Source organism: Salmo salar, chromosome ssa06 (genome assembly GCF_905237065.1).
Source record: "Salmo salar chromosome ssa06, Ssal_v3.1, whole genome shotgun sequence".
In the NCBI taxonomy this organism is placed as follows: Eukaryota; Metazoa; Chordata; class Actinopteri; order Salmoniformes; family Salmonidae; genus Salmo; species Salmo salar.
The window spans coordinates 47,294,170-47,321,225 of record NC_059447.1 but is presented as its reverse complement, the minus strand read 5'-3'; the positions used below and the strand labels follow the sequence as shown (position 1 = coordinate 47,321,225).

General features: G+C 44.0%; 1 protein-coding gene across 1 annotated transcript; it reads right to left on the bottom strand.

Moving 5' to 3' along the window:
- Window positions 1-1,136: 1,136 nt before the first annotated feature.
- LOC106607424 (LIM homeobox transcription factor 1-alpha) lies at window positions 1,137-25,827 on the bottom strand. The gene is made up of 9 exons (XM_014204360.2): window positions 25,619-25,827; window positions 22,040-22,125; window positions 21,383-21,575; window positions 5,508-5,740; window positions 5,131-5,291; window positions 4,901-4,978; window positions 4,519-4,636; window positions 4,071-4,226; window positions 1,137-3,981 (listed from the first exon to the last, which is right to left on the bottom strand). The coding sequence occupies exons 1-9, from the start codon at window positions 25,660-25,662 to the stop codon at window positions 3,824-3,826; spliced, it is 1,227 nt and encodes a 408-aa protein (XP_014059835.1). The 5' UTR covers window positions 25,663-25,827; the 3' UTR covers window positions 1,137-3,823.
- Window positions 25,828-27,056: the final 1,229 nt, after the last annotated feature.

Here is a 27,056-nt window from a genome sequence, read left to right as displayed (position 1 = left end):
TTACTCATCCAGTTTGGATACATACTCTGATGTTATGGTGCTACTCAAGGGTGCCTCTCTCTCGCTCCCACGCTTCTTTTCTTCAGGTCAATGAGTCATGGTAGAATATTCAACCGTGGAATGTATGATATCTCTCCCACACATCTCTCCTTGGCTACTCACTTGTTGAGGGAAAGGTGCCTGGAAAGTTCGAATTTGAAGGCGCTAAGGAAAGGTGGAAGGAAGGAGAAGTAGGGGGGATGAAACAAGAGGCTTTCCACTGGCGGAGGGTACAGAGCCCAGGAAAATGGAGAAGGTGGAGGCTGTGGAATAATAATCTGTGTGACCATAGAGAGACAGACGAGAGGGAGGATGTTGAGTTATGTGCCCTTTGACTACTAACCGGAACAGGCCACCTTTTCTGCTTAAATTATTAAAGGCTGAGGTAGACGCAATCAAGTGGAGAGATTCTTCCTTAGAATTGTCAGTCTTCAAAAAGGTCAAAACTTTCACACAAACAACATGCAGGGGCTCTTTCTACAATTACATTATAGCTCCCTATCATACCACTGAGTGTACAAAACATTAAGAACACCTTCCTAATATTGAGTTGCACCTCCCCCTTTTGCCCTCAGAACAGCCTCAATTCGCCGGGGCATGGACTCTACAAGGTGTCGAAAGCGTTCCACAGGAAAGCTGGCCCATGTTGACTCCAATGCTTCCCACAGTTGTCAAGTTGGCTGGATGTCCTTTGGGTGGTGGACCATTGTTGATGCACATGGGAAACTTGAGCATGAAAAACCCAGCAGTGTTGCAGTTCTTGACACAAACCAGTGCGTCTGGCACCTATTATCATACCCCGTTTGAAGGCATTTAAATCTTTTGTCTTGCCTATTCACCCTCTGAATGGCACACCTACACAATCCATGTCTCAATTGTCTCAAGGCTTAAAAATCCTTCTTTAACCTGTCTCCTCCTGTTCATTTTAACAAGTGACATCAATAAGGGATCATAGTTCAACTGGATTCACCTCTTCAGTCTGTGTCATGGAAAGAGCCAGTGTTCATAATGTTTTGTACACTCAGTGTAGCAGAAGAAGCCTTGCATCATCAGCATCACACACATACTCAGAATAATGTAGACATATTTAGTCTGACTCTGAATTGACAGGTTATATTGAAGAAATGTGACATTACACTCAAAAAGCACATACACTGGAATTGATCACAGAACAAAAACTTGAACAATTTCTTTCAGACAATCTAAGAATAAGAATTTCTCATACCTTCCAGAGAAATGTATCCCACAATAAATTATATCCATGTAAATACTATACTGTAAAAAATATATATCATCAGTCAATAATGAGAAATCATATAGGAAGTGGACTCCACAAGATGGTCCCAGTGTGGGTATAAGCTATAGGAAAATACTGTCATTAGTGCTATGTTCATAGTAATAATTATTTACATTTTAAAAGTGTGGCACACAGCTCATGCTACAACATAAATATTTAACCATAAGAGTACAAAATATTGAACAACATCTATTGTAAGGTGTGTTTTCGATCAAAGATAAATAATTACAGTGATTATACCTATAGTAGTACTGTATTATTCATTGTAACAACAATAATATTAACACAATTATTTTACATTGGAACACATACATGTTTATCGTAGCTAGGGCCAGTAGTTTTCCTGACCACGTGACCTGACCAGGAAAGACTCCTGGGCCTAATCATACTTTTTACTTAAGTGTTACACACCAATTAGTATTCAACTTCTACATTTTAGTTAGGGCCTAGAGTTTTTCCAGCCAGGACAAACACCTGCACCTTTATTAGTGAATACTTCACAGTATCAAATAAATAATTACACGAAAGCTAGCTCTGGTCCAGGGTGTTACGTATGGCTTGCTGATGCTGAACAATCCCAAGCCAGCCCCACATAAACCCCTGAACCAGAGCTACATGAAAGCGTTACACTTTCCTTTACACAGCCCTGTTTCCTTTATAAGGTTCTCTGAATGACCCTGTTAGCCTACTCTATAGTGGTGTTTCTCAATCCTGGTTCTGGGGACCCAAAGAGGTGCACATGTTTGTTTTTTCCTTTCGCACCTGACAACGCACCATCTTGACCACACAGCAGCGCAGAGCTTTCAAGGCCCCCTTCGAGGTGTCCTCCAAACCATGCAGAAAGGTAAGCAGAACAGGCATAACATTGCTTCTTTTTTCTTTCGCTCTCTTTTCAATATGTGCACCCCTTTGGGTCCCCAGGACCAAGATTGAGAAGCACTGCTCCATAGGACCCTGTTAGCCTACTCTATAGGACCCTGTTAGCCTACTCTATAGGACCCTGATTGTATCTATAGTCTAAAAATCTCCTTTCACTATGTTGACTAATGTGAACTAATCAAGGGTTAGAGTGATTTGTAAATCATTTCCTGTATAACATTGCTAAAAATTCTAACACACTAACCTGAGAGCAAACTCCCTAGACCTAAGTTACCTAACCCACATATTTCAGTCATTCACATACAAATCGAGCGTGCCACTCTGTATCCTTCAACTCATCTCAACCTATAATGAAATCTATCGCTCCAATGTTCCTCCAGATCCACCAGTACCTTTATTCCAGTCATTCATTTAGGCTCAACTTCCATTCACTTTCTGATTTGGCTGAATTGACCCCATCCGTGCTATGAACCAGTGGCCATCTCCAATACAACGGTTTTTGGGTTGAATCATGTTCTGGTGGCAGCTCTGCCCCTAGCCTGCTGTAACCTCTCTGGTATGCGTCTTCACTCTGCTCCTAAACCCTGCTGCCAAGAAGACTCCCTAACCATGTGGACACCATAAGTAGGTCAGATCATGAGCTAAATGAATGAAACACTCCCCATTCATTAGCAACCTAATAAGTAACATAGGTTTCTGACTCACAAACACACAGACCTGGATTCAAATAGTATTTATTTTCTTTGAAATACTTTAACTGCTCTTGATTTAAGCTTTCCTGGGCAATCCTCCCCTCCCCTCCCTTATATGAAACAAATGAGAGAGTATCAGATAAAGTATGTTGTCATAGGATTTCACATCTGTCTGCTACAGGTAGGATGTTGGGATCAAGCAAAAGAGTGGCCGTGTCCGAATACCCATACTTGTACTTGCGTCCTAAATAGTAGTTTGTTTGAGTATGTGAAAAAAAAGTTCTATAGTATGTGAAATCTTGAAGAGCTAGTATACTTTAAATGCCCGGATGTCATACTCATTTTGGCTTTCCATCTAGTAGAATTCGTGAGGCACTATTGAGGAAGATAATCGTCTTTTCACACACACGTGTTCGACAACAACTGATTATCAGATTAGGGGACAAAAGCGATTGCGCATTCGATGATGCCTTCTCAGCATGGATGAGTAGTATTTTGGTATTTGTTGCTTACTGCATACGTTTGTACTAAACAGAACGTTCTATATAGTATGTAATATGATTAATACACAGTATGCAGTTTAAGTAAGTAATGGGCAAGCCAGATTTCGGACACGGCCTAAGTCATAGTTGAGACCTTAAATGGCTACCTGGGTCGTGTTTGGTATGGAAAAACGTGTTCTTAGTGGATAAGTCAAGGTAGTACCTCCCTGTTTCACTCCTAAGGTTTCCTCCCTACTGAACATGACCCAGGTGTTTCCTATTATGCTTTTACAAGAAGCCTGGTCAGACATGGATATGGACCCAGCTCAAGCATGGTTGGTGTGATGACCTTGTGGGCCTAGTAGGATAACCGGTCATTAGCTGCTTCTCTGAGTGGTGATTGGTGGAGTGAGTCAGGGGTCAAGGGTGAGGGGTCAGGATGTGAAGTAGGAGTTCTGCATGGAGTAGAGGCGGTCGATGGGGTTTCCCACCCGCCCCGCCAGGAGCCCACCGTCCGCCACTGCCAGGAGACAGTCGCCGAGGTGACTGAGGCTCCCGTCGCTGTCCAGATCGTGGAACACAGTCTCTGAATCTAAAGGGAGAAATAGAGTAAGTATGTCTGTCTGTTTGGTCTGTCTGTCCATCTCTCGCTCTTTTTATATTTCTCTCCCTCTCTCTCACCGTAGGAGTGAAGATGTTCAGAGCCCAGCTGAGGGGGTGTGAGGCCATGGCGGAACGTCTCTCCTCCGTAGATGTTGGGGTCCAGAGCCAGTAGCTGCTGTCGTGGCAACGAAGAGTACGACAACAGACCGTCAAATCCGTGACCACTAGAACCGTCTGGGAAGAGAGAGACAGAACATGAATCAATCCCTGCATCTCTTCCTCTCGTCCTGACCCTTTACCTCCAGAGACATTGTTTCACCTGCCTTGAGGTGAGCTTCCTGAAACTTAGCTACTTTGGCAAGCTACTGTTTTAATTGTTACTTTTGTAGCGAAAGACTAATCTTCCTGTGCATGAATGAACAAAAATTGTCAAATTAAGCACTTCTATATCTACCGTTCCGCGAGTTAAGTACCAGTTAGCTACAAGGCTTTTGGGAAACCCCTGCTCTGTTCTCCCCTCTCTTACCCTCACTGTCATCGTTGCTCTGTCGCCCCCCCCTGCTCGGCCCTCTCCTGGACCCTCCCAGCTGCTCCTGCTCCTGCTGCTGCTGCTGTTGCTGCTGCCTGCGAGCTATCTTCTTCATCTGCAACGCACAGGACCAACACACACTGGCACACTGATAATGGACCCAATGGCGCTATTGCTCTGTCGATCGTTAAAAGGATAGTTCACCAAAGTTGCATTGTTATTTGGGTGAACTATCCTTTTAACTGTGCTTTAGCCTTTAAAATAAATGTTAGCATGTGGTTTCAGAGCAATTGCACCATTAGATTCATGATTAGTGTTATTGGTTATATTAATGTCATGGGCGGGGGAGTGGGGATTCAGGACAGGTCAAATATCTCACCTTTGCTCTCTGGTTTTGGAACCACACCTGCACGACTCGAACCGTCAACCCGGTCTCAGCTGCCAGTGTCTCTCTCACCTGAAGATTAGAGAAATTAAGCCATGACACTAAATGGGACAGTGTGTGTATATGTCTGTGTGTGCGTGTGTGAGAGAGAAAAAAAGAGAGAAAGAAAAGTGAAAGAGAGAAGGAACAAAATAAATAAACCGTGTTACGCCTGGTCTGCTTACCTTTCTGCAAGGTTTGGAGGACACCTCGAAGGAGGCCTTGAAAGCTCTGCGCTGCTGTGTGGTCAAGATGGTGCGTGGTCGCTTTGACCGTTTGTGGTCCTTCCCTTCGCTGCCCTTCCCCCCTACAGAACCGCCCCCACCATCCTCATCCTCACTCTTCACTGAGGGGTGTGGGGAGAGACAATAGGATCTTCAATTGACAGACAAACTGGTATCATATGGTGCCTAGTAGTGAATCCCAATGAAAAAACAAGTCATTAGGTTATCACTGTGTAATTATGTAATCTCCTGCACTTTCTGCACCATAACAAAGTGCCATCCAGTGATTTTATTGGTTGATTGATTGATTTGTTGGTTGCCCTGTCTTTTCCTGTTACCTGACTCAGTGGGTGTGGGGCTGATGGCAGCAAGCATCTCTCTCTCCTTCTCGTAGTCTCCTCTGCAGAGCAACTGTCCCTCCTTCAGGACAAACTCGTCTCCGCGCTGCAGCCGGCGCTCACATTCACAGCAGCTGAAACAGCCCAGGTGGTACACCTGCCCCAGTACACGCATGATCAGCTCTGAGCGCCCAATCACCTGCAGGCACGCACTGCACTTCCTGACAAACAGCCTATAGGGACAGAGGGGAGAAAGGGTGCGTTCCAGTGTGTAATAGATAAGTTGTCTTTATTGCAGTCGGGTGTGTTCCAGGTTGTCTTTTTTGCAGTCTTGAAGAAGTTTAACGTCTCTAGAATCACAGTAGGAATATTATCAAGTAATATTCTGAGATGTGCAGAAGACACCGTCTTGACCACACAGCAGCACAGAGCTTTTAAGGCCTCATTTGAGGTGTCCTTCCAAACCGTCTTTTTTTGTAGTTGGGCTGCAGATGATCAGGTCTCACATCGCTTGCAGGAGTTGTTGTAATTTCTCACTAACATGATATTAGCAGTCCTCTGAGATGTGCCGAGCGACTGAATTAAAGACAACATGGAACGCACCCAAAGGCAGAGACAGATTGCCTTAAAGATTAGACCTCATTTGCACCTGTGAAGATTCTCAATCAAACCTGTGTACGGTATCTAATTAAATGTCACATCAGCATTTCCCATAACTTAAAGCTTGAACATGCAACATAGCTAACATCTGTTTACTGCAATAACAGCACGTGGTAATGCTTTAGAATGTCGTTCTTCACTGATGACACTTGGGGGCAGTAGTCAACTGATGTGTAGGGAGCCTGCACTGAAGTGTTGGTGGATTCTAGGTCTTTTACAAATTCTTTACATCAATCTATTGAACGAGCTGGTACAGCCCATCATTACCTACTATTCACAATTAGTAGGATTTAGAAGAGAACATGTGAAACAAGTATCATGCTTGGACAGTTTTTTTAACAGTTCACACACTGTCATTCACGGGGCTTCGTTGTCTACTTTCCTTTTGTCCATTCACCACTACTCTCGTGTGTCCCACCCCTTTCATTTTCTCCCACTCTTCATTCTCTTCTCATCAACATATCAATTCAATTTAAAGGCCCCAAAACTCCTGCTTTTAAATTCCTCTTGAATCCCAGTTGTTTTATCCCTCTATCCCCCTTCTTCTATCTCTCTCCAGTATTTTCTGACAGGATTCCCAATTCTCCCCCCTCCCTCCATTCTCCTTCGCTCCCTCCCTCCACAGTTCAGTGAAACTAATAAAGACAGGATTAATTAGATTGTTGTTTAAACAGTGCGATGCCCAGACAGACGCTGTAAACTCATAACCGGGGATTGGCCATAGCATGGGGTTAATCTCTCTCCTCTCTCTTTTACACACCAAAAAACACGCGCATGCGCACACACACACACACACACACACACACACACACACACACACACACACACACACACACACACACACACACACACACACACACACACACACACACACACACACACACACACACACACACACACACACACACTTTTTCTTTATCGGTCTCTCTAGCCTAACCCAACCCATAAACTCTCACATATATTTACAGGAAACCAAGGTTACTCATCAATATATGGTGAGTACTTCCATATACATTTCTACAATATATATATGCAAATTTAAAAAACACACCTGCACATGCCTAATCATATGATGACATATTGACACAGGAAATCCTGGGTCATTAAACAAGACTGCAAACAATAGGTCTGCTGTGCAGAGACTTAGCTCATAGAAAGAGAGACCAAAGAGAGAAAACTATTTCTGTTGAGCAAGGGATGACTGGATGAGATGAGAAAGTGACAGGATGACTAGGGACAGAGAGATAGAGGGAGGAAGTTAGAGGGAAGGAGGGAAAGAAGGAGAGAAGTGTTAAGGCTCCCTGACTGGGTGAGAGGAAGGTGTTAGTACCCCAAATCTGAAGGGCGGCGAGGGGAAGAGGTGAGAAGAGGAAAGGAGGAGAGGAGAGTGAGCCAGGTCGGCACATTAGAGGTCCTAATCTGTGATCTTGTCCTGTCCGAACCACAGCTGCCACGGATAATCTCTCTCAATCCATCTGTCTGCCAAACTAGCTAACACTCCCGAAAATTACCCCAATCACAGCCCACCACCGTCACACATACTTACTTAACCAAACATACTCACTTGCCAAACACACTTACACACACACGCATGCGCATACTCACACACACACAGACGCACGCACACACACCGATCGAGGAGTACCACTTCAACACTAATCCAGGCAACACCACCACCACGACTATCAATTCACTTCACACTCCATTATACCGAGCTGTCTCTGTCTACAACACACAGAAAGTTCTCTCAAGTGCCTCCTCTTAATTGCCTCATTGCCTACAGCAATTGTAAGTAAAATATCTCATCCAATAGCCCCGAAAATGGCAAACCAGAACTTTTCATTTTAAAGGGGAAATCTGTTATTTTTTTTACTTTAACATTCACAACATATACACATTAATTATTGAAGAATATAACTTATGCCTCATGAGCTTAGTTCAATTGTCATCCTTACCCAAAATATAAGATTGTTTTACTGCTTTGTTTGTAAACAAAGTAATTGTAAACAGACACTGGAAAGCCTCAAAATATTGGTTAAAACTATACATTTGATCTCATGGATGGTCAGTCCTTGCATCAATAGCTCTGTATACATTTGAGAGTAGTTACAGTTCTCCATCCCTCAGCTATTTACAAAATCAATGGCAGCTATTTACAAAATCAATTCCATGTTATTGTATAAACCGCAGATTTCCCCTTTAAATCCCAGTTTGTTTTTTAATCCCATTTTATACTGCCAGAATTTACTCAACATAAAGGCGTCTTGGGACAACGGTCACCAGACCACAATTCCTCTACAGTGTTTAAGTCCTGATTTTTGGTTATTAATCCCATTTCATAGTGCCACATATTGTAGAATTTAATAAACTTGGAGACTAAAGGCAATGGTCACTGAGGGAGGTCTCTAAGTAGATCAGTCTAATCCCCCTAATAGAAGTGTAATTCACAATAGACCCACCCACCTCTGTCCCGAATGGCACCATATTCCCTTTATAGTGCACTACTTTTGACCAAGGCCCAAAGGGCTCTGGTCAAAAGTAGCGCACTATATAAGGGATATGGTGCCATTTGGGACGCATCCCCAATAACCCAGGGAGAGGAGAAATGGCTCATGGCTACTATCAAGATGAATGGTCCCACTTTAGACGAAACATAATGAAGCCTTCATAAACCCTTTATAAAGCCTATATAGGTGTCTCCGAAATTATCACAAGCATTCGTAAGCAAACTGAGTTACATTTTACCCTGCTTGGCACTTTGACCTCCCCAATTCACGGCACCAATGAGATTGACTGGGTTCGAACCCCAGTGGGTTACAACTGTTAACCCACTGAGCTAAAGCAGAGACATTAGCTTGGGGAGCGAATGCAAGTCCTCAGATCTCAGCAAAGACTATGTTATGCATGTGTTAGTTGTATATTGATGTGTATGTGGAGCTGCTTGCTCCTATGTGCGTAAGCATGCATGTTCGGTATGTATCCATCCATGTGAATGGACTAGTGAAAATGTGTATTGGGTTTTGTATTGTCAGCTATCAGTGAATGTTTTTTTTAGCATATTGGAAATGTAAGCTTGGGTGAGGTTGTGGGTATGGTATCTTTACAGTGAATCTGGATGTTACAATCTTAGTATAGCTTTAGTATAATTTTATTTTGGTGTGTGAGCATGTGTGTGTGGTTGTGTGTGTGCGCGTGCATGTGTGTGTGCACGTTCAAGTGTGTGTGTGAGCGGATATTGCACTGTGAAGCAGGATGGCTCAGAGCCAGGGTTCAGTAATCACATCATCTCCTTTTATTAAATCTCCCTGCACTGCTTCTGTGTTATTAAAATTTCCCAGCATTCCCCACGATAACGCTCCCCCCGCCGCCACACATACACACACACGCACGCACGCACGCTCGTGACTCACACACACACACACACACACACACACACTAAGATGCACGGATACAAAAACAGACACATACACACAAAAAATGCTGGGTTGTTTGGTTGACCCAACTGCTGTGTTGCAGGCGTTTGGTCATTTGGTTGGGTTGTTTTCTTTAAAAACTGCTTGGTCTTTGGTGCTGGGTTATTGATCCAGCAGGTCAGATCATTAGACTGGAGGCCTAGTTTAGTAGGGTTGTTGCTTTCAGATAGTTATTTTTAGCCACCCATGAGAGTAAACGTCATTCCTGTTAATCTCTAAACATTTACCCATGTTTGGGTAATCCCAACAACTCAACTTGTTGGGTTATTCACACAACTCAACTGTCTGGGTCAAAATAACCCAGCGTGTGTTCTGTCCAATATTTAGCCAGCGTTGGGTTACCAAATAATCCAAATTGGGTTGTTTTTAACACAGCATTTTTTGGTGTGTATGGGTCACAGACACGGTATATCACAGAACAGTGATATACAAACAGAAACAACTTGCAATCACACACACATATGCAGATGGAAGGCATTTCCTTCAAAGCCTATGTGTACATATAGACAACGTGCATCAGACAGTCTTATTTGATTTCCAAACATTTTGAGGTATACAGTATGAATGACTCTCTGATTAGTATAAAATACAATATCATGTCACGTCCTGGCCAGTATAAGGTTAATTGGTATTGTAGTTTGGTCAGGACGTGGCAGAGGGTATTCGTTTTATGTGGTTCGGGGTGGTGTGTTTGTTGAAGGGGCATTTGATTTAAGCATTCCGGGGTTTTTGGGCACTGTTTGGTTTTCATGTATTCTATGTTTAGTCTAGTGTGTCTGTTTCTATGTTTTGGTTAATTGGGGTTGGGACTCTCAGTTGAAGGCAGGTGTTGTCTATTTGCCTTTGATTGAGAGTCCCATATATTAGAGTGTGTTTGTGTTTGTCATTTGTGGGGAAATGTTGTGAGCACTGCTTTTTTTGGTTTAGCCTGCTGCACTGTCATGTTGTGAGTCCTGTTCATGGTTTTGTTTTTTGTTTTTCCAGTGAATACTTTACTTGTTTTGTTAATTAAAGAAACATGAGTGTCCACACTTCCGCTGCGCCTTGGTCCGTCTCTCTCATGTATGACATTTTCAACGATGAGTACGACTTATTCTATGACAGAATTCCCCACCAACAAAGGACCAAGCAGCGGAAGAAGTTTGGCAAGGACTGGGAGACATGATGGGTAACGGAGACCGAGAGGCACCCCCAATAATTTTTTAGGGGGGGGGCACAAGGGCTGTTTGACGGGGCAAGAGCTGCCCGCCAGTCAACAGTCGCCAGAGCTGCCCGCCAGTCAACAGTCGCCAGAGCTGCCCGCCAGTCAACAGTCGCCAGAGCTGCCCGCCAGTCAACAGTCGCCAGAGCTGCCCGCCAGTCAACAGTCGCCAGAGCTGCCCGCCAGTCAACAGTCGTCAGAGCTGCCCGCCAGTCAACAGTCGTCAGAGCTGCCCGCCAGTCAACAGTCGTCAGAGCTGCCGGAGTGGCCCGACCGCCCCGAACTGCCGGAGTGGCCCGACCACCCCGAACTGCCGGAGTGGCCCGACCGCCCCGAGCTGCCGGAGTGGCCCGACCGCCCCGAGCTGCCGGAGTGGCCCGACCGCCCCGAGCTGCCGGAGTGGCCCGACCGCCCCGAGCTGCCGGAGTGGCCCGACCGCCCCGAGCTGCCGGAGTGGCCCGACCGCCCCGAGCTTGCGGAGTGGCGCGACCGCCCCGAGCTTGCGGAGTGGCCCGACCGCCCGAGCTGCCGGAGTGGCCCGCCGGAGTGGCCCGACCGCCCCGAGCTGCCGGAGTGGCCCGACCGCCCCGAGCTTGCGGAGTGGCGCGACCGCCCCGAGCTTGCGGAGTGGCCCGACCGCCCCGAGCTGCCGGAGTGGCCCGCCGGAGTGGCCCGACCGCCCCGAGCTGCCGGAGTGGCCCGACCGCCCCGAGCTGCCGGAGTGGCCCGACCGCCCCGAGCTGCCGGAGTGGCCCGACCGCCCCGAGCTGCCGGACTGCCCAGACCGCCCCGAGCTGCCGGGCTGCCCAGACCGCCCCGAGCTGCCGGACTGCCCAGACCGCCCCGAGCTGCCGGACTGCCCAGACCGCCCCGAGCTGCCGGACTGCCCAGATCGTCCCGAACTGCCGGACTGCCCAGACCGTCCCGAGCTGCCGGACTGCCCAGACCGTCCCGAGCTGCCCAGACCGCCCCGAGCTGCCCAGACCGTCCCGAGCTGCCGGTCTGCCCGGACCGTCCCGAGCTGCCGGACTGCCCGGACCGCCCCGAGCTGCCGGACTGCCCGGACCGCCCCGAGCTGCCGGACTGCCCGGACCGCCCCGAGCTGCCGGACTGCCCGGACCGCCCGAGCTGCCGGACTGCCCGGACCGCCCGAGCTGCCGGACTGCCCGGACCGCCCCGAGCTGCCGGACTGCCCGGACCGCCCGAGCTGCCGGACTGCCCGGACCGCCCCGAGCTGCCGGACTGCCCGGACCGTCCCGAAGCTGCCGGACTGCCCGGACCGCCCCGAGCTGCCCAGACCGTCCCGAGCTGCCGGACTGCCCAGACCGTCCCGAGCTGCCGGACTGCCCAGACCGTCCCGAGCTGCCGGACTGCCCAGACCGTCCCGAGCTGCCGGACTGCCCAGACCGTCCCGAGCTGCCGGACTGCCCAGACCGTCCCGAGCTGCCGGACTGCCCAGACCGTCCCGAGCTGCCGGACTGCCCAGACCGCCCGAGCTGCCGGACTGCCCAGACCGTCCCGAGCTGCCGGACTGCCCAGACCGCCCCGAGCTGCCGGACTGCCCAGACCGCCCCGAGCTGCCGGACTGCCCAGACCGCCCCGAGCTGCCGGACTGCCCAGACCGCCCCGAGCTGCCGGACTGCCCAGACCGCCCCGAGCTGCCGGACTGCCCAGACCGCCCCGAGCTGCCGGAGTGGCCCGACCGCCCCGAGCTGCCGGAGTGGCCCGACCGCCCCGAGCTGCCGGACTGCCCAGACCGTCCCGAGCTGCCGGACTGCCCCGACAGCCTGGAACGGCTAGAGCCGGAGCCACCTCCAGAGATAGGTGGGTTGGGGAGGGGGGGTGTAGCACAGTGCCGTCGTTGCGCCTTGGTCCGTCTCTCTCATGTATGACATTTTCAACGATGAGTACGACTTATTCCATGACATATCAAGGTCTATTACTAATGATTAGCAGACCAGTCTCTCCATAGACTCCTAGCTTTTCTCAGTGCAACTATTTACACTGTTCCTAATAATACTTTAGATATTCCATACTCTGATCTCGACTGAAAGACTACCCTTTAATGACAGTTCAGATATGGCATAACATGACCAAATGTAATATACCTGCAAAGAGTAACGACTGAAAACTGTGCAGAACACTGTGCTTGATGCTTGGGAGAGTGTGAGAGGAATGTGATATGTGTGAGGACATGGATGAGTCTGTGTGTGTGTGTGTGTGTGTGTGTGTGTGTGTGTGTGTGTGTGTGTGTGTGTGTGTGTGTGTTTGTTTAGATAAAAGCTAATCCCCAGGCCACCAGAACGCAATATCCTGTCTGGCAACCGCAATATCCTGTCTCTCTCTGGTGGAGCGGGATGCAAGGGGGAGGGTGGAGGAAGACTGGGGAGGGGAGGGGACTCGTTGCCCCAGAAACAGGAGATACAGCCCCCCGATTAGAGAATGTTGACACCGCTCTCTCTCTGCCTCTCTCTGTCTCTCTCCCTCCCTCTCGTTCTCTCCCTCCCTCTCTCAGGTCCACCCCCCCATCTTTTCTTTTCTCTTTTTTTCTCTCGCTCTTCTTCTTTTATTATCTCAGATTTAATAACGGCAAGGCGAGCAGCTTGTTCTTCCATGAAACATTTATTAGCTGTCTGTAATGAAATTGTTGTGGGGGAGGCCAGATGATGGGGACTCATCGGGCATTATGCAAAAACTGTGGCAATATTACTAGGGGGTGACACAGACACACCTTGGCTCACACCTCACCTTCCTCCTCTTCTGTCTTCTCCTCTCTGGCTGTCTTCTTCTCCTAAATCTCAATATCTTTTGCTCTCTCTTGCTTTTATCCCATTCTTACTCCCCATCTGCAATTTATCTTCTCTATCAACTTTCTCCAACTTCTTCTCGTTTTCAGTCACATCTCTGTTCTCTTTATGTCCTTTCTCTCTGTATTGCTTTGGCACAATGCATGCCTTGATATAAATGTATCACTGTAAGTTTCTGTTTCTCCATCTATATTCTCTTCCTACCTCTTGTCTCTTTCTCTTTCATCACCTGTTGACCTGAGCTGGGAGGTGACGTAAGAACCCTTACTGTGTGTCTGGTGGAAGAGAAGGTGTGTGTCTGAAATAGCACAATCTGACTTATATAGAGGCACTACTTTTGACCAGACTGGTAACCTATTCCCTATATAGTGCACTATAGTGAAATACTTTAATGCCATTTAGTGTCATTTCAGATAGAAACAAGACATTGTCTTAAAAACCACAATACTACTCCTCAGTCGTGATATGGAGTACTAAAATTGTCTGTCTGTTCGTCCGTCCGTCCGCCCATACCCCCTGTGGACGACCATGTATGAACCAATACCAACGACATATCCCTAACGCACTCCTACACTCCCTCAGAGTGAACTATAGTGAGTGCAAACACATGGGATGAATTCCTAACAATTCTACAAAAAAGTGAGTATTCTTCAGAATGGATATCATTGGCTGCAATAGGCTAGGCTTCGGTTCTGACTGTGTACTCCATTGTACAGTAGGCTTGCTGCAGTTGTGTATCAATCAGCTTTGTGGGTTTTGGCATATACGTTTTAGCAGTATATGTTTTAGCAGTATGGGGTAGAATGTCTTGATTTAACCCATTCCCTCCAGTGTGCATACTAACTAATTATCCATCTCCTAGCACAGTTATACTGTATATTACAGTATATACAGAATATAACTATATACTGGTACTGTGCATATATAGTTATTCTCTTAGGCTTGCCATCACTGGAGTGGCTGAGTACATTTGGAAATTAGCGCTGTGTCCAATCAACCCCCTCCCTCCCTCCATCCCACCCTCCCTCTCCTCCCATCCTGAGACACAAAGAGGTGCTGAGCAGAGAGACGATTAAGAGAAAACGAGGGATAAACAGAGAGATAAACTGATTGGTGTCATCACTGCTATCAATCTCAACGAGAGGGAAATGAGGTTTGGAATCGAGAAATATTATTACAAACCAGACAGTGATGAACGAGGTAATAGAGAGAGGAGGAGCGAGAGAGGGAGGCGGGAGGAGGATAAGGGGGATGGGTGGGAGAGATACTGTATCTGTGTGGAAGACATTATTTCTCTGTTCTCAATCCCAGTGATTCCACATATAACCATGTAAGATGAGAAGGTGGGCTTCTGGCCTGGCAGTTTGAGAGATTGTTTGGTCAGTGAACGTTAGTCTTGGCTGTGACTCTTGGGGTCTCTGCTTCCCTGTGACTGTGGGAGTCTCCCCTCTCCCCTGCTCTGGACAGGGTCTCCATGTCTCCCACCCCACATAGTGATCTATTAGAGCCAGCATTGAGGGGCCAGAGGGTTAGGTCTAGCATTTACCTGCGCTACCACCTTGCGTGCAGATGCCTGTGTGGAATCGAATCCCAGTCCTGCCGTACTTTCCACACAAACCTCTAACTTTCGTTTCCTGTCTCTCTCCACTTTCTCTACTACTAAAAACGTCAATGGTGTTTTTACCAACAATATCACCACCTATCGTGATACAGTGATATCCACTGTAGTGGATAGCTTCTAAAGCCAACCCATATGTATGTGCAGTAGGAGCAGGCTATGTGTTGCCTGGTGAGCGGGGGGTGTAGGTAGGCCTCAGAGCCCCCCACTTTAGACTGATATTGAACCTGGGCTCCAGGCTCCTCCAGGCTCTAGTCACCCGCCGGGCCCCAGGGGCACAGGGCCTTTATTGGTCTGAGACCTGGGTCAGCCCGAAGACCCTGCTCTCTGTTGCTCTGTGGGAAGTGTGTATCAGAGTGTGATTGAGGGATACTGGAGAGTCTGCATGGGCAGCGGTCTGTCTCTTTGCCCGTCTTGGAAATTGTGTGTAATAAAAACACACACAACTCTCACCTAAGAAAAATGACTAATATGAAAATATTTGAAAACAATGGCTAGACGGAGATACTGTAGCGGGAGGAGGCAAACAGCAGGGCTCAGCAGAGTGGAACCATGCTCCTCACGTAATGAATAAACCTAACCCTAGCTTCAACCACTACCCTTACTCTAGCTTCAAGTCCACATCCCAGTTCAACCCTAATCCTAACCCTAAATCCAACACCAACATCCCCCACCTCCAAATTCACAATTTAAGCCCTGATTAGCTCCCCAAGCTAAAACCTAGGCTTAGCTCAGCGGGCTAACACAGTCTTAGGACTAACACAGGAGATCTGGGTTCAGGAGACCCAGTCGGTCACTACAAGGTCACTATGAGAGTGCTATGGGAATGATACACTAAGTAATCGATTCAATCAGATCCGCCTTAGCCTGCAATAACCGACAACTGCATAGCAGTATCATCGTTTTATTTAGGCGATGTCGGAGGTGGAACTGCGTTGGAACTGTCAAATCAGCAAGCGGCTCCCCGTGTTATACCTATCGTGGACATTGTCATTGGATGCACCCAGTTGCATTTGTATAAACTGATTGAATCTACGCCTAAGCACACACACACACACACACAACTCCAGACTGCAAAGAGTTCCTGCAAAAAAAATATCTCCCTCCAATTAATATTTTTTTGCAGGAACTCTTAGAAATAGCTTTCCACTATTTCTAGTAAATTCTTATACACACAGACACTCACTCACTTCAAATTATCATACATCATACAGTGTGTGTGTGTGTGTGTGTGTGTGTGTGTGTGTGTGTGTGTGTGTGTGTGTGTGTGTGTGTGTGTGTGTGTGTGTGTGTGTGTGTGTGTGTGTGTGTGGTGCTGATGGAATGACTGCAGGGAACACAAGGAGAAATTGTTACTGATCTTCTGAAGGTCATAAGTAAAGACGTGTGCCAAGTCTCTCACAGAGACAGACATACACTGTACACACACTATATAGAAAGAGAGAGACTCATCATATGTACACTATATAGAGAGAGAGATTCAACATATACAGTTGAAGTCGGAAGTTTACATACACTTAGGTTGGAGTCATTAAAACTCGTTTTTCAACTACTCCACAAATTTCTTGTTAACAAACTATAGTTTTGGTAAGTTGGTTAGGACATCTACTTTGTGCATGACACAAGTCATTTTTACAACAATTGTTTACAGACAGATTATTTCACTTATAATTCACTGTATTACAATTCCAGTGGGTCAGAAGTTTACATACACTAAATTGACTGTGCCTTTAAACAGCTTCGAAAATTCCAGAAAATTATGTCATGGCTTTAGAAGCTTGTGATAGGCTAATTGACATCATTTGAGTCAACTGGAGGTGTACCTGTGGATGTATTTCAAGGCCTACCTTCAAACTCAGTGCCTCTTTGCTTGACATCATGGGAAAATCAAAATAAATCAGCCAAGACCTCAGAAAAACAATTGTAGACCTCCACAAGTCTGGTTTATCCTTGGGAGCAATTTCCAAATGCCTCAAGGTCCCACGTTCATCTGTACAAACAATAGTACGCAAGTATAAACACCATGGGATCACGCAGCCGTCATACCGCTCAGAAAGGAGACGCGTTTTGTCTCCTAGAGATGAACGGACTTTGGTACGAAAAGTGCAAATCAATCCCAGAACAACAGCAAAGGACCTTGTGAAGATGCTGGAGGAAACAGGTACAAAAGTGTCTATATCCACAGTAAAACGAGTCCTATATCGACATAACCTGAAAGGCCGCTCAGCAAGGAAGAAGCCACTGCTGAAAAACCGCCATAAAAAAAGCCAGACTACGGTTTGCAACTGCAGATGGGGACAAAGATTGTACTTTTTGGAGAAATGTCCTCTAGTCTGATGAAACAAAAATGGAACTGTCTGGTCATAATGACCATCGTTATGTTTGGAGGAAAAATGGGGAGGCTTGCAAGCCGGAAAACACAGTCCCAACCGTGAAGCACGGGGGTGGCAGCATCATGTTCTGGGGGTGCTTTGCTGCAGAAAGGACTGGTGCACTTCACAAAATAAATGGCATCATGAGGATGGAAAATTACGTGGATATATTGAAGCAACATCTCAAGACATCAGTCAGGAAGTTAAAGCTTGGTCGCAAATGGGTCTTCCAAATGGACAATGACCCCAAGCATACTTCCAAAGTTGTGGCAAAATGGCTTAAGGACAACAAAGTCAAGGTATTGGAGTGGCCATGACAAAGCCCTGACCTCAACCCTATAGAACATTTGTGGGCAGAACTGAAAAAGCGTGTGCGAGCAAGGAGGTCTAGAAACCTGACTCAGTTACACCAGCTCTGTCAGGAGGAATGGGCCAAAATTCACCCAACTTATTGTGGGAAGCTTGTGGAAGGCTACCCGAAACGTTTGACCCAAGTTAAACAATTTAAAAGGCAATGCTACCAAATACTAATTGAGTGTATGTAAACTTCTGACCCACTGGGAATGTGATGAAAGAAATAAAAGCTGAAAGAAATCGTTCTCTCTACTATTATTCTGACATTTCACATTCTTAAAATAAAGTGGTGATCAGGGAATTGTTACTAGGATTAAATGGCAGGAATTGTGAAAAACTGAGTTTCAATGTATTTGGCTAAGGTGTATGTAAACTTCTGACTTCAACTGTACACACTATATATAGAGAGACTCAACACATATATACAACACACACACACACACACACACACACACACACACACACATATATATATATATATATATATATATATATATATATATATATACTGTATAGAGACTCAAATCTATCTCTATATGAGAGACTCAAGATGGGCCACTCATTCTATAGCCTACTTACAACATGGGAACAAGTCTACTCTGTATAGGTTAAGTCTTTGATCTAGGTTAGACAATACAACATGGTCACTCATTCTATACTTTCAATAACTATATGGATGTACCAATATCGAATGCGATAAGGAAGATTTTCTTAAACACCTAAACTGTATTTGTCAAAGTATTCACACCCCTTGACATTTTGTTGTTTTACAGTCTGAATTTAAAATGGATTAAATTGAGATGTTGTGTCCCTGGCCTACACACAATACTCCATAATGTCAATGGGAATTATGTTATTATACATTTTTACAAATTAATAAAAAATTAAAAGCTGAAATGTCTTAAGTCTAAGTATTCAAACCCTTTGTTATGGCAAGCCTAAATAAGTTCAGGAGTAAAAATGTGCTGAACAAGTCACATAATAATTTGCATGAACTCACTCTGTGTGCAATAATAGTGTTTAACATGATTTTTGAGTGACTACCTCATCTCTGTACCACACACACAATTATCTGTAAGGTCCCTCAGCCAAGCAATGAATTTCAAACACAGATTCAACCACAAAGACCAGTGAGGTTTTCCAATGCCTCACAAAGAAGGGCAACTATTGGTAGAATCTTTTTTTTTAAAGCAGACATTGAATATCCCTTTGAGCATGGTGAAGTTATTAACTACACTTCGGATAGTATACACTCAGTCACTACAAAGATACAGGCGTCCTTCATAACTCAGTTGTCGGAGAGAAAGGAAACCGCTCAGGTTTTTCACCATGAGGCTAATGGTAACTTTAAAACAGATACAGAGTATAATGGCTGGGATAGGAGAAAACTGAGGATGGATCAACAATGTTGTAGTTACTCCACAATATTAACCTAATTGACAGAGTCAAAAGAAGGAAGCTTGTACAGAATAAAAATATTCTAAAACATGCATCCCGTTTGCAACAGAGCACTAAAGTAATACTACAAAAAATGTGGCAAAGAAATTAACTTTATGTCCTGAATACAAAGCGTTATGTTTGGGGAAAATACAACACAACACATCACTGAGTACAACTCTTCACGTTTTCAAGAATGGTGGTGGCTGCATCATGTTATGGGTATGCTTGTCATCGGCAAGGATTAGGGAGTTTTTTTTAGGATAAAAAGAAACGGAATAGAGCTAAGCAGAGGCAAAATCTTAGAGGAAAACCTGGTTCAGTCTCCTTTCCAACAGACACCAGGATATAAATGCACTTTTCAACATGACAATAACCTTAAACACAATGCCAAATATACACTGATGTTGCTTACCAAGATGACATTGAATGTTCCTGAGTGGCATACTTACAATTTTTATTTAAAATTGGCTTGAAAATCTATGGCAACACTTGGCTGTCAAGCAATGATCAACAACCAATTTGACAGAGCTTGAAGAATTTCAAAAATAATAATGTGCAAATATTGTACAATACAGGTGTTCAAAAAGACTTACATAGAAAAACTCATAGCTGTAATCGCTGCCAAAGGTGATTCTAACATGTATTGCCTCAGGGGGTTGAATACTTATGTAATCAAGATATATTAGTGTTTTTTCATGAATGTTTTACAAATATTATAATTGTTCTTCCACTTTGACATTACAGAGTATTTTGTGTAGATCGTTGACAATTAAATCAATTTTAATCCCACCTTGTAACACAACAAGGAGTGTTGACGTAAATGTAACAACAAAATGTGTTAAAAGTAATGGAGTATGATTACTTTCTGAAGGCACTGTAGTATCAGACACTGTTAAAGGGACTGAGACAGTGAACTCATTAACTCAATACCATTTCATATCTGTCGCACTCCAATTCCCCCTACTAACACCTCACCCAAATGACCCCGTAACGATACACACACTCATCTTAGTTGCCTATTATTAACCTGCTAAGAATTTACAAAGAAGCAGTGACCGAAAACTTCTCTACTACTCTGTCTCTCTCTTCATATCTCATATCTTCATATCTCCACTCTATATCCCCCTTCACCTATCCCTCTGTCTGTCTCTCTCTCCCTCCCTCCCTTCAACTCCCCCTCCCTTTTCCCCCCTCTCTCATCCAGATGTCTGCTACAGTGGGGGAGTCTGTGCGCCTGGACTCGTCTGACACTTTTCACAACAATGATAACGACCTGCAGGCTACGTCCTTCAGCCATCCATCCCTGGGGATCTCACACACACCACCACCAACAAACAAACAAACAAACAAACAAACAAACAAACAAACACACACACACAAGTGGACTGCACACACGACCACACACATGCATACACACACGTTGAACACATGCATGCATACACCCACACCTAGACTGACCAACAGACCCCCAGACTGATAGAAACTCCACACCAAGTAACATTTATCAGAGAAGAAAAGTGGAGCCAGCTTACTGCCTCACTAATAGCAATCAAGCGTTTCATGTATATACCCACCAAACATTCAGGGACTAGTGTCTACAGGTTTTTGTTTTTTCCTTTCAATTTAGACCTAGACAACCAGGTGAGGGGAGTTCTTTACTAATGTGACCTTAATTCATCAATCAAGTTCAAGGGAGGAGCGGAAACTCGCAGACACTCGGCCCTCCATGGAATGAGTTTGACACGTTTTCCGTATGTTCTGTCATATATTCCATATATACCAATTCCTATAAGCCCCTGAGCCATTTCACAAGTTTGTTCTATCCCAAAACCAGCACACCTGATTCCGGAGGGGCACAAGGACTAGGTGACAAAACACATTGATTAAGACCATGCAAACTCTAACGTTTGTGTGTCTTTTGGGATTTTAGTAGTATTGACGTTCTCTTACTTTTCGTAGTCATGCTTGCAGTAGAGCAGTCGGTCTCTGCAGTAGCATGTCCCACTAAGCACGCTCAGACACACCGCACACTTGACGCAGGTCTCGTGCCACGAGCGCTCGTTGACACGCAGTAGGAAGCGATCCGCAATGGGCGACTCACACCCCGCGCACACCTCGCCCCCTCCACCCATATGTTCTGAACCTGAGGGGAGAGGGGGACACAGGGCAAAGGGGATAGCTAGTCAGTTGCACAACTGAATGCATTCAACCGAAATATGTCTTCCGCATTGAACCCAAACCATCTGAATCAGAGAGGTGCTGGGCTGCCTTAATCAAAGTCCACGTCTTCGGAGGGTATAGTGTGTGTGTGTGTGTGGTCAAATCTGTAAATGTCAAGCAGAACTTGATTTTTTTTTGTTAATTCGATATTACTTCCCAGCAAGGTCCAGAATTATTTTATGACAAAAATAGTAATACAAATGTATCACATATCAAATGTATTACATATGTATCATATATTTATAACATATAAAGTTCACAATTTAAAACGTTCTGTCACTTTAACCTATGAAATTTCAATGGATATTCATTTCATTATTGGACTATAATGTTAAAATCATTATGTGCCAGTCAGGCCCATGATGTCAGTCGCATTTCACTCCTCACCGAATGGCGTGGAGGCTGGAGGCTGCTGAAGACATGATTGGGTCTCCTCTGTTTTCATCCCGTCCCTCCTTCCTTCGTCGTGTTCGCTGGATGAGAAGAAGAGAGAAAAAGGACAGTTACCCTCTAAATACAAGCCTACAGTCAACAAGTGTGTAGAAGAAAAAATGGAGGGCAGATTGTCGTCGCCGAAAAGTGAGAAAGAGGGAAAGGGGAAAATAATGGGAAAAATAGGGGGAAAAAAGGGGGAAAATAAGGGGGAAATAAGGGGGAAATAAAACCCATCAAAAGTCAATGAAAGACACGTAGGCTAAGGCCTAAACATGACCGTGGATATTATATTTCAGTGTCCTCTTGAAAACATATTTAATATCCAATGTATGAATTAATTACATAAACAGTCGACCTGCAATGCGCACATATTGCAACAGGAATAACATCGTATAAAAGTATTGCCACGGATTGGATAAATGCATAGGAAATAAAATAAATGTGCTAGGCCTAATAGTCTACTCAATTCGGTCTACTCAACAGAGTTTTAAACACTTGACACACTGAGATTTAACGTTGGAGCCGAAGGTGGTGTGTGGTCCTATTCATGTTTATTTATTTGCATATATGATACCCGAAGTCAGATTGGGGGTCGAACCGGATATCTGGTTTTGCCCTAATATTGACCAAAAACAGGTCGGGATTAAACCCCGTGACCTGCTGACGCCACACCGCTACACAAACCCAGAAACGGCCCAAACCCATCCCAGTCCGTTGTTGGAGAGGGAAAATGCAATACCTGATATTTCAAATAAATAAACATAATTTTGCCGAATATGATTCATAGAAATGTATGAAATCAAAATTCAAACTAAAGCATGGGGATTCATTAATATACTTTGAATAATAATACCAATATGAATAATAATACGATAATAACTGTTAATATAATAATAATAATAATAATAATATGATAATACATTTACTAACGGTGTTAATGGTGTGGTAGGCTATAGAATTGCCCAATCCCGACACTTAGTCATGGACTTCTCAGACCTATTCCATGAACACAAACTTAATCTACATAAATCGTGACATTTCAATAATGCACAATATTCAATAGGCCTATTGCAACATAGCGTGAACATGTTTATCTATTAATTGACAATATTCCAAATCAAAGTGACATTAAGTTTGGTTTTTATGAATATTTATAATTAAGAACGCCTAAATCTAATTCCATCCGATATCCTACATTTCGAAAGGAACTAATTGTTCTGAATGACCGATTTAATTTAAATACATTCAAGATACCTTTGCTCTCATTGGAGGAATGAGGGTGTCACTGCTTCGAATAAAAATAAAAGGGATTTTAAAAAAATGCAACCTGAAAAATCATCAAGAAATGTGAATCATAATTGATTTAGGCTATATAAAATGTAATTTACACCGTCATTACAAATCGAAATAATTATTAGGCCTCGTATAAAATAGCCTACTAAATAAAATAATTTAGGCCTATTTAATGTGCATAGACTACAGAACTGCATCCACTAACTTCAAAAATATGTATTTCAATTGATTATTATTCCAAATGATCACAACAGTGATTACAAGATATGCTATAAGATAATATTAGAAAACCACATAAACCAATAAAATCACTTGAAAAACAAATATGGAATATTCTTGTTTTCGACAAACTGCTATAATGGACACTATATGTCATAGAATTTGAGCCTTGTTGTTGCCTTGCTTGCCAAAGCGCGCGCGTCTCTATTCGCCTATTTCTGAGAGCACATAACTGATTGCAATTTCATGTCTATTATTCATAACTGTGTAAGAGTCATGCAGACTAATACTGTGGGCCAGAACGGTATATCCTTAAACTACTATCATATAAGCTTTATGTTATACCGATAATATACTGGACAAAACTGAAGGGGCACCTGGTTTTGTCTCACCCACCTCTAAATAAAAAGCATAGGCCTATATAAAGCTTTAGGCCCCGTGTGGTGATAGGGCTATCAAAGCTTTACACATTGGTTAACATTGAGAAACTTTATAGGTGAAGAACAATATGTTCTGTGAACACCAAAGTCTGGGGAATGTGCTCGGAAGTTGTAGGTTATGGTTAGGGTCAGGTAAGGGTTATGGTTAAGGTTAGGGTTTAAGATTAGGGTTTAGGGTAGGGATGTCCCATGGATCGCAGATAGCACTAACAATGAACGATCGCCTATATGCACCGTATTTGCTGGTAATGCCGTCAATTTTCTTGGAGCTATGTTATTATTGCATCATCATTACACGTTCACAATAAGGCTGATCAATATTTGATATCATATTTCCCCCATTATATTCACATAACTAGGCTACCACTGCCTTTTTCAACTTGCGTCACCCTGTAGCCTATATTATCCACAACATGTTGATATAACGTCGAACAGGCTACTGTTCGACAAATATTTTTGTTTGTTTGGGATAAATAGTCTATTTCTTTATGGGCTAATACCAGCACACATTTCTACAACTCATTGGAAAGACATGCATACATTGACTTTTCATACCAAATAAAATCTAACTTTATTTTTCACATGCGCCGAATTACAAGTGTAGACCTTACCGTGAAATGCTTACTTAAAAGACCTTAACCAACAGTGCAGGTTAGTTGAGTTAATTTGTACATGTATGTAGGGGTGAAGTGACTATGCAGTGTACAAACAAATGGATGGGGGGGGGAAACTGTTCAGCAGTCTTATGGCTTTGGGAAAGAAGCTGTTAAGGAGCCTTTTGGTCCTAGACTTGGCGCTCCGGTACCGCTTGCCGTAGCAGAGAAAACAGTCTATGACTATTGGCTACAACCGAGGTTGTGGCTATTATCAAATTATATACTCTGTATCAAACTCGATGAAGAGCGAGACTCCATCATAATCATACAGGTAGACATGAGATAGGCCAGTGCTTTTCATAACCATCAACGGGGACGTGCCACAACGTCTGGAGGTCAGGTGAATCAGGTGTGCTAGCTCTTGCATAGTTGACATTTTGGAACGGGCTGGGGTCTCGGGGTTCCTGATGAGAGCTCTGAAAACCCCTGAGATAGGCTATAATAATTTCAAAATATCGATAAGGACTAAAAGTTTACTATGGACCGCAAGCCTATAATAAGACAGAACATGTATCTCGACAACCTTATTATTCAACAAAATATTAAAGTCAAATATTACAAACTATCTGGGTATTTAAAAGTATGCTATGTTAAAGTTGATAGGCCTACAAATATAAAATTAAGTAGATTGGTCAAGTAGCAGATTAGGCTACAGGCAATATGCAACACATAACCTACACTTGGATAAAAGTCAAACCTTTGTAGGAATTCCCATCAGCCTCTGAAATAATAACATCAAGAAACCGATGTAGGATCACTCCTATTTCAAAGGAAGAATAAGACACGTAAAGGGGGTGGGTGGCCTGGTTAAATGTGATGAAAAATATAACACTTTATATTTGCAACATATCTGCGAATTGAGGTTGGCAAATGCACCGACAACCTGTCGACGCGTTCTGGATGTTGGCGGCAGACGCACATACCTTGAGGTGAAACACACTCCTTCCGAAACCTCTATCGGTAGCATTAAAATAGCATAAGACTAGTCGGTCCGTGAATGTGCACGCGTCGTATAGTCCTATTTCAAACTCCAGAAGGCGAATAGCAGCAAAATAGCATGTTATGTTAAGGCAAACTATTCTATTGTGCTCTCTTTTCTCCCCGTCGCTCTAAAGCGGACTGTGCGCCCGGAGTTCGGTGGGCATAAAACGACTGAGGAGGAGGAGCAGGAGAAACGGTGACGGTTCTTAAGGTGAGGGGGGTGTATTGACGTAGTGATAACTTGCTGTAATGGTAAAATGGATAATATGGGGTGATCAATGTTGTTCTTTTTGGATAATTGGATTGTTTTAACAAAACCATCATGCATTAACATTGACAATAACTTTACTTTCAATAAAATTCAGTGTAGAAAAAAGAATCCATTGACCATCAATGCGTAGTTTATACATAATCTTATGAAAGAGTGCTGCTGCATTATAGGAACTATTACAGTGAATTACTTTTATGAGATTTTGCTATTTCAAAACGTATCCTATGCTTGGCTATACCCATATTCTCAACTGTTGAGATGACATCGAAATATTTTGATAGTTAGGCCTATTGAGGTTAAATTAAAAGGGTTTTGCCCTAGCACTACACAGGTCATTCAAATAATCAACTAATCTTCAAGCTTTGATCATTTGAATCAGCTGTGTAGTGTTAAGGCAAAAAACAAAACGTGCACCCCTTGGGGTCCCGAGGACCGAGTTTGGGAAACGCTGGACTAGGCCCAATACGTGGTATGCCCTACCTACATGTGTAAAGAGAAAGGGTTTGATGAATTATGTGGGAATGAGACAAAACATACACCTAACTAAACAGTTATAAACAAATATTTTCCTACTTGCTAGAAACAATAAGTGGTTTGTTTAACGTTTGGCCCCTTTTGTAAATTATTATTTTTTTAAAATCACTTTTCATGCAGTGAATTCTACTGCCATCGTGTGGCAAGAGAGGTGGAGGCGCGTTGCTTATAGCCATCCTATTGTTCTTACATGATAATAAAGTGAATCACACCAGGAATTCTATGGAATGCTTTTGTACAAAGTCCATACAGGAATTCATCTGACTGGAATTCATATCAAATGGATCCAAATGTGGAAATAGTTGTTAGAAGTTAATATGGAATATATTATAAAAGGGAAGCTCAATGTAAGTACATCTTTATATTTGTTTATTAATAGAAATATTACAGCATTCCAATGAGCTGCCTATAAAACATAGAAAAATCACACATGTATCAACAGTTTGTTTACAGTAGAAGCCTGGCATTCATGTTTTTAAGGCAATAACAAACAGTGCACGAAACACGTGTCAGAGCTGGAGGGGGATCAACTTTTTTTCAGAATTCATCAAGAGGATGAGGTTGTAGACAGAGAT

Coding starts and splice junctions, on each gene's coding strand:
- LOC106607424 (XM_014204360.2), bottom strand. CDS start 25,662: ATGCTACCGATAGAGGTTTCGGAAGGAGTGTGTTTCACCTCAAG. Junction 5,741..21,382: donor TGCAAGCATGACTACGAAAA/GTAAGAGAACGT, acceptor CTGTCCCTATAG/GCTGTTTGTCAGGAAGTGCA. Junction 5,292..5,507: donor CCCCACACCCACTGAGTCAG/GTAACAGGAAAA, acceptor CACACCCCTCAG/TGAAGAGTGAGGATGAGGAT.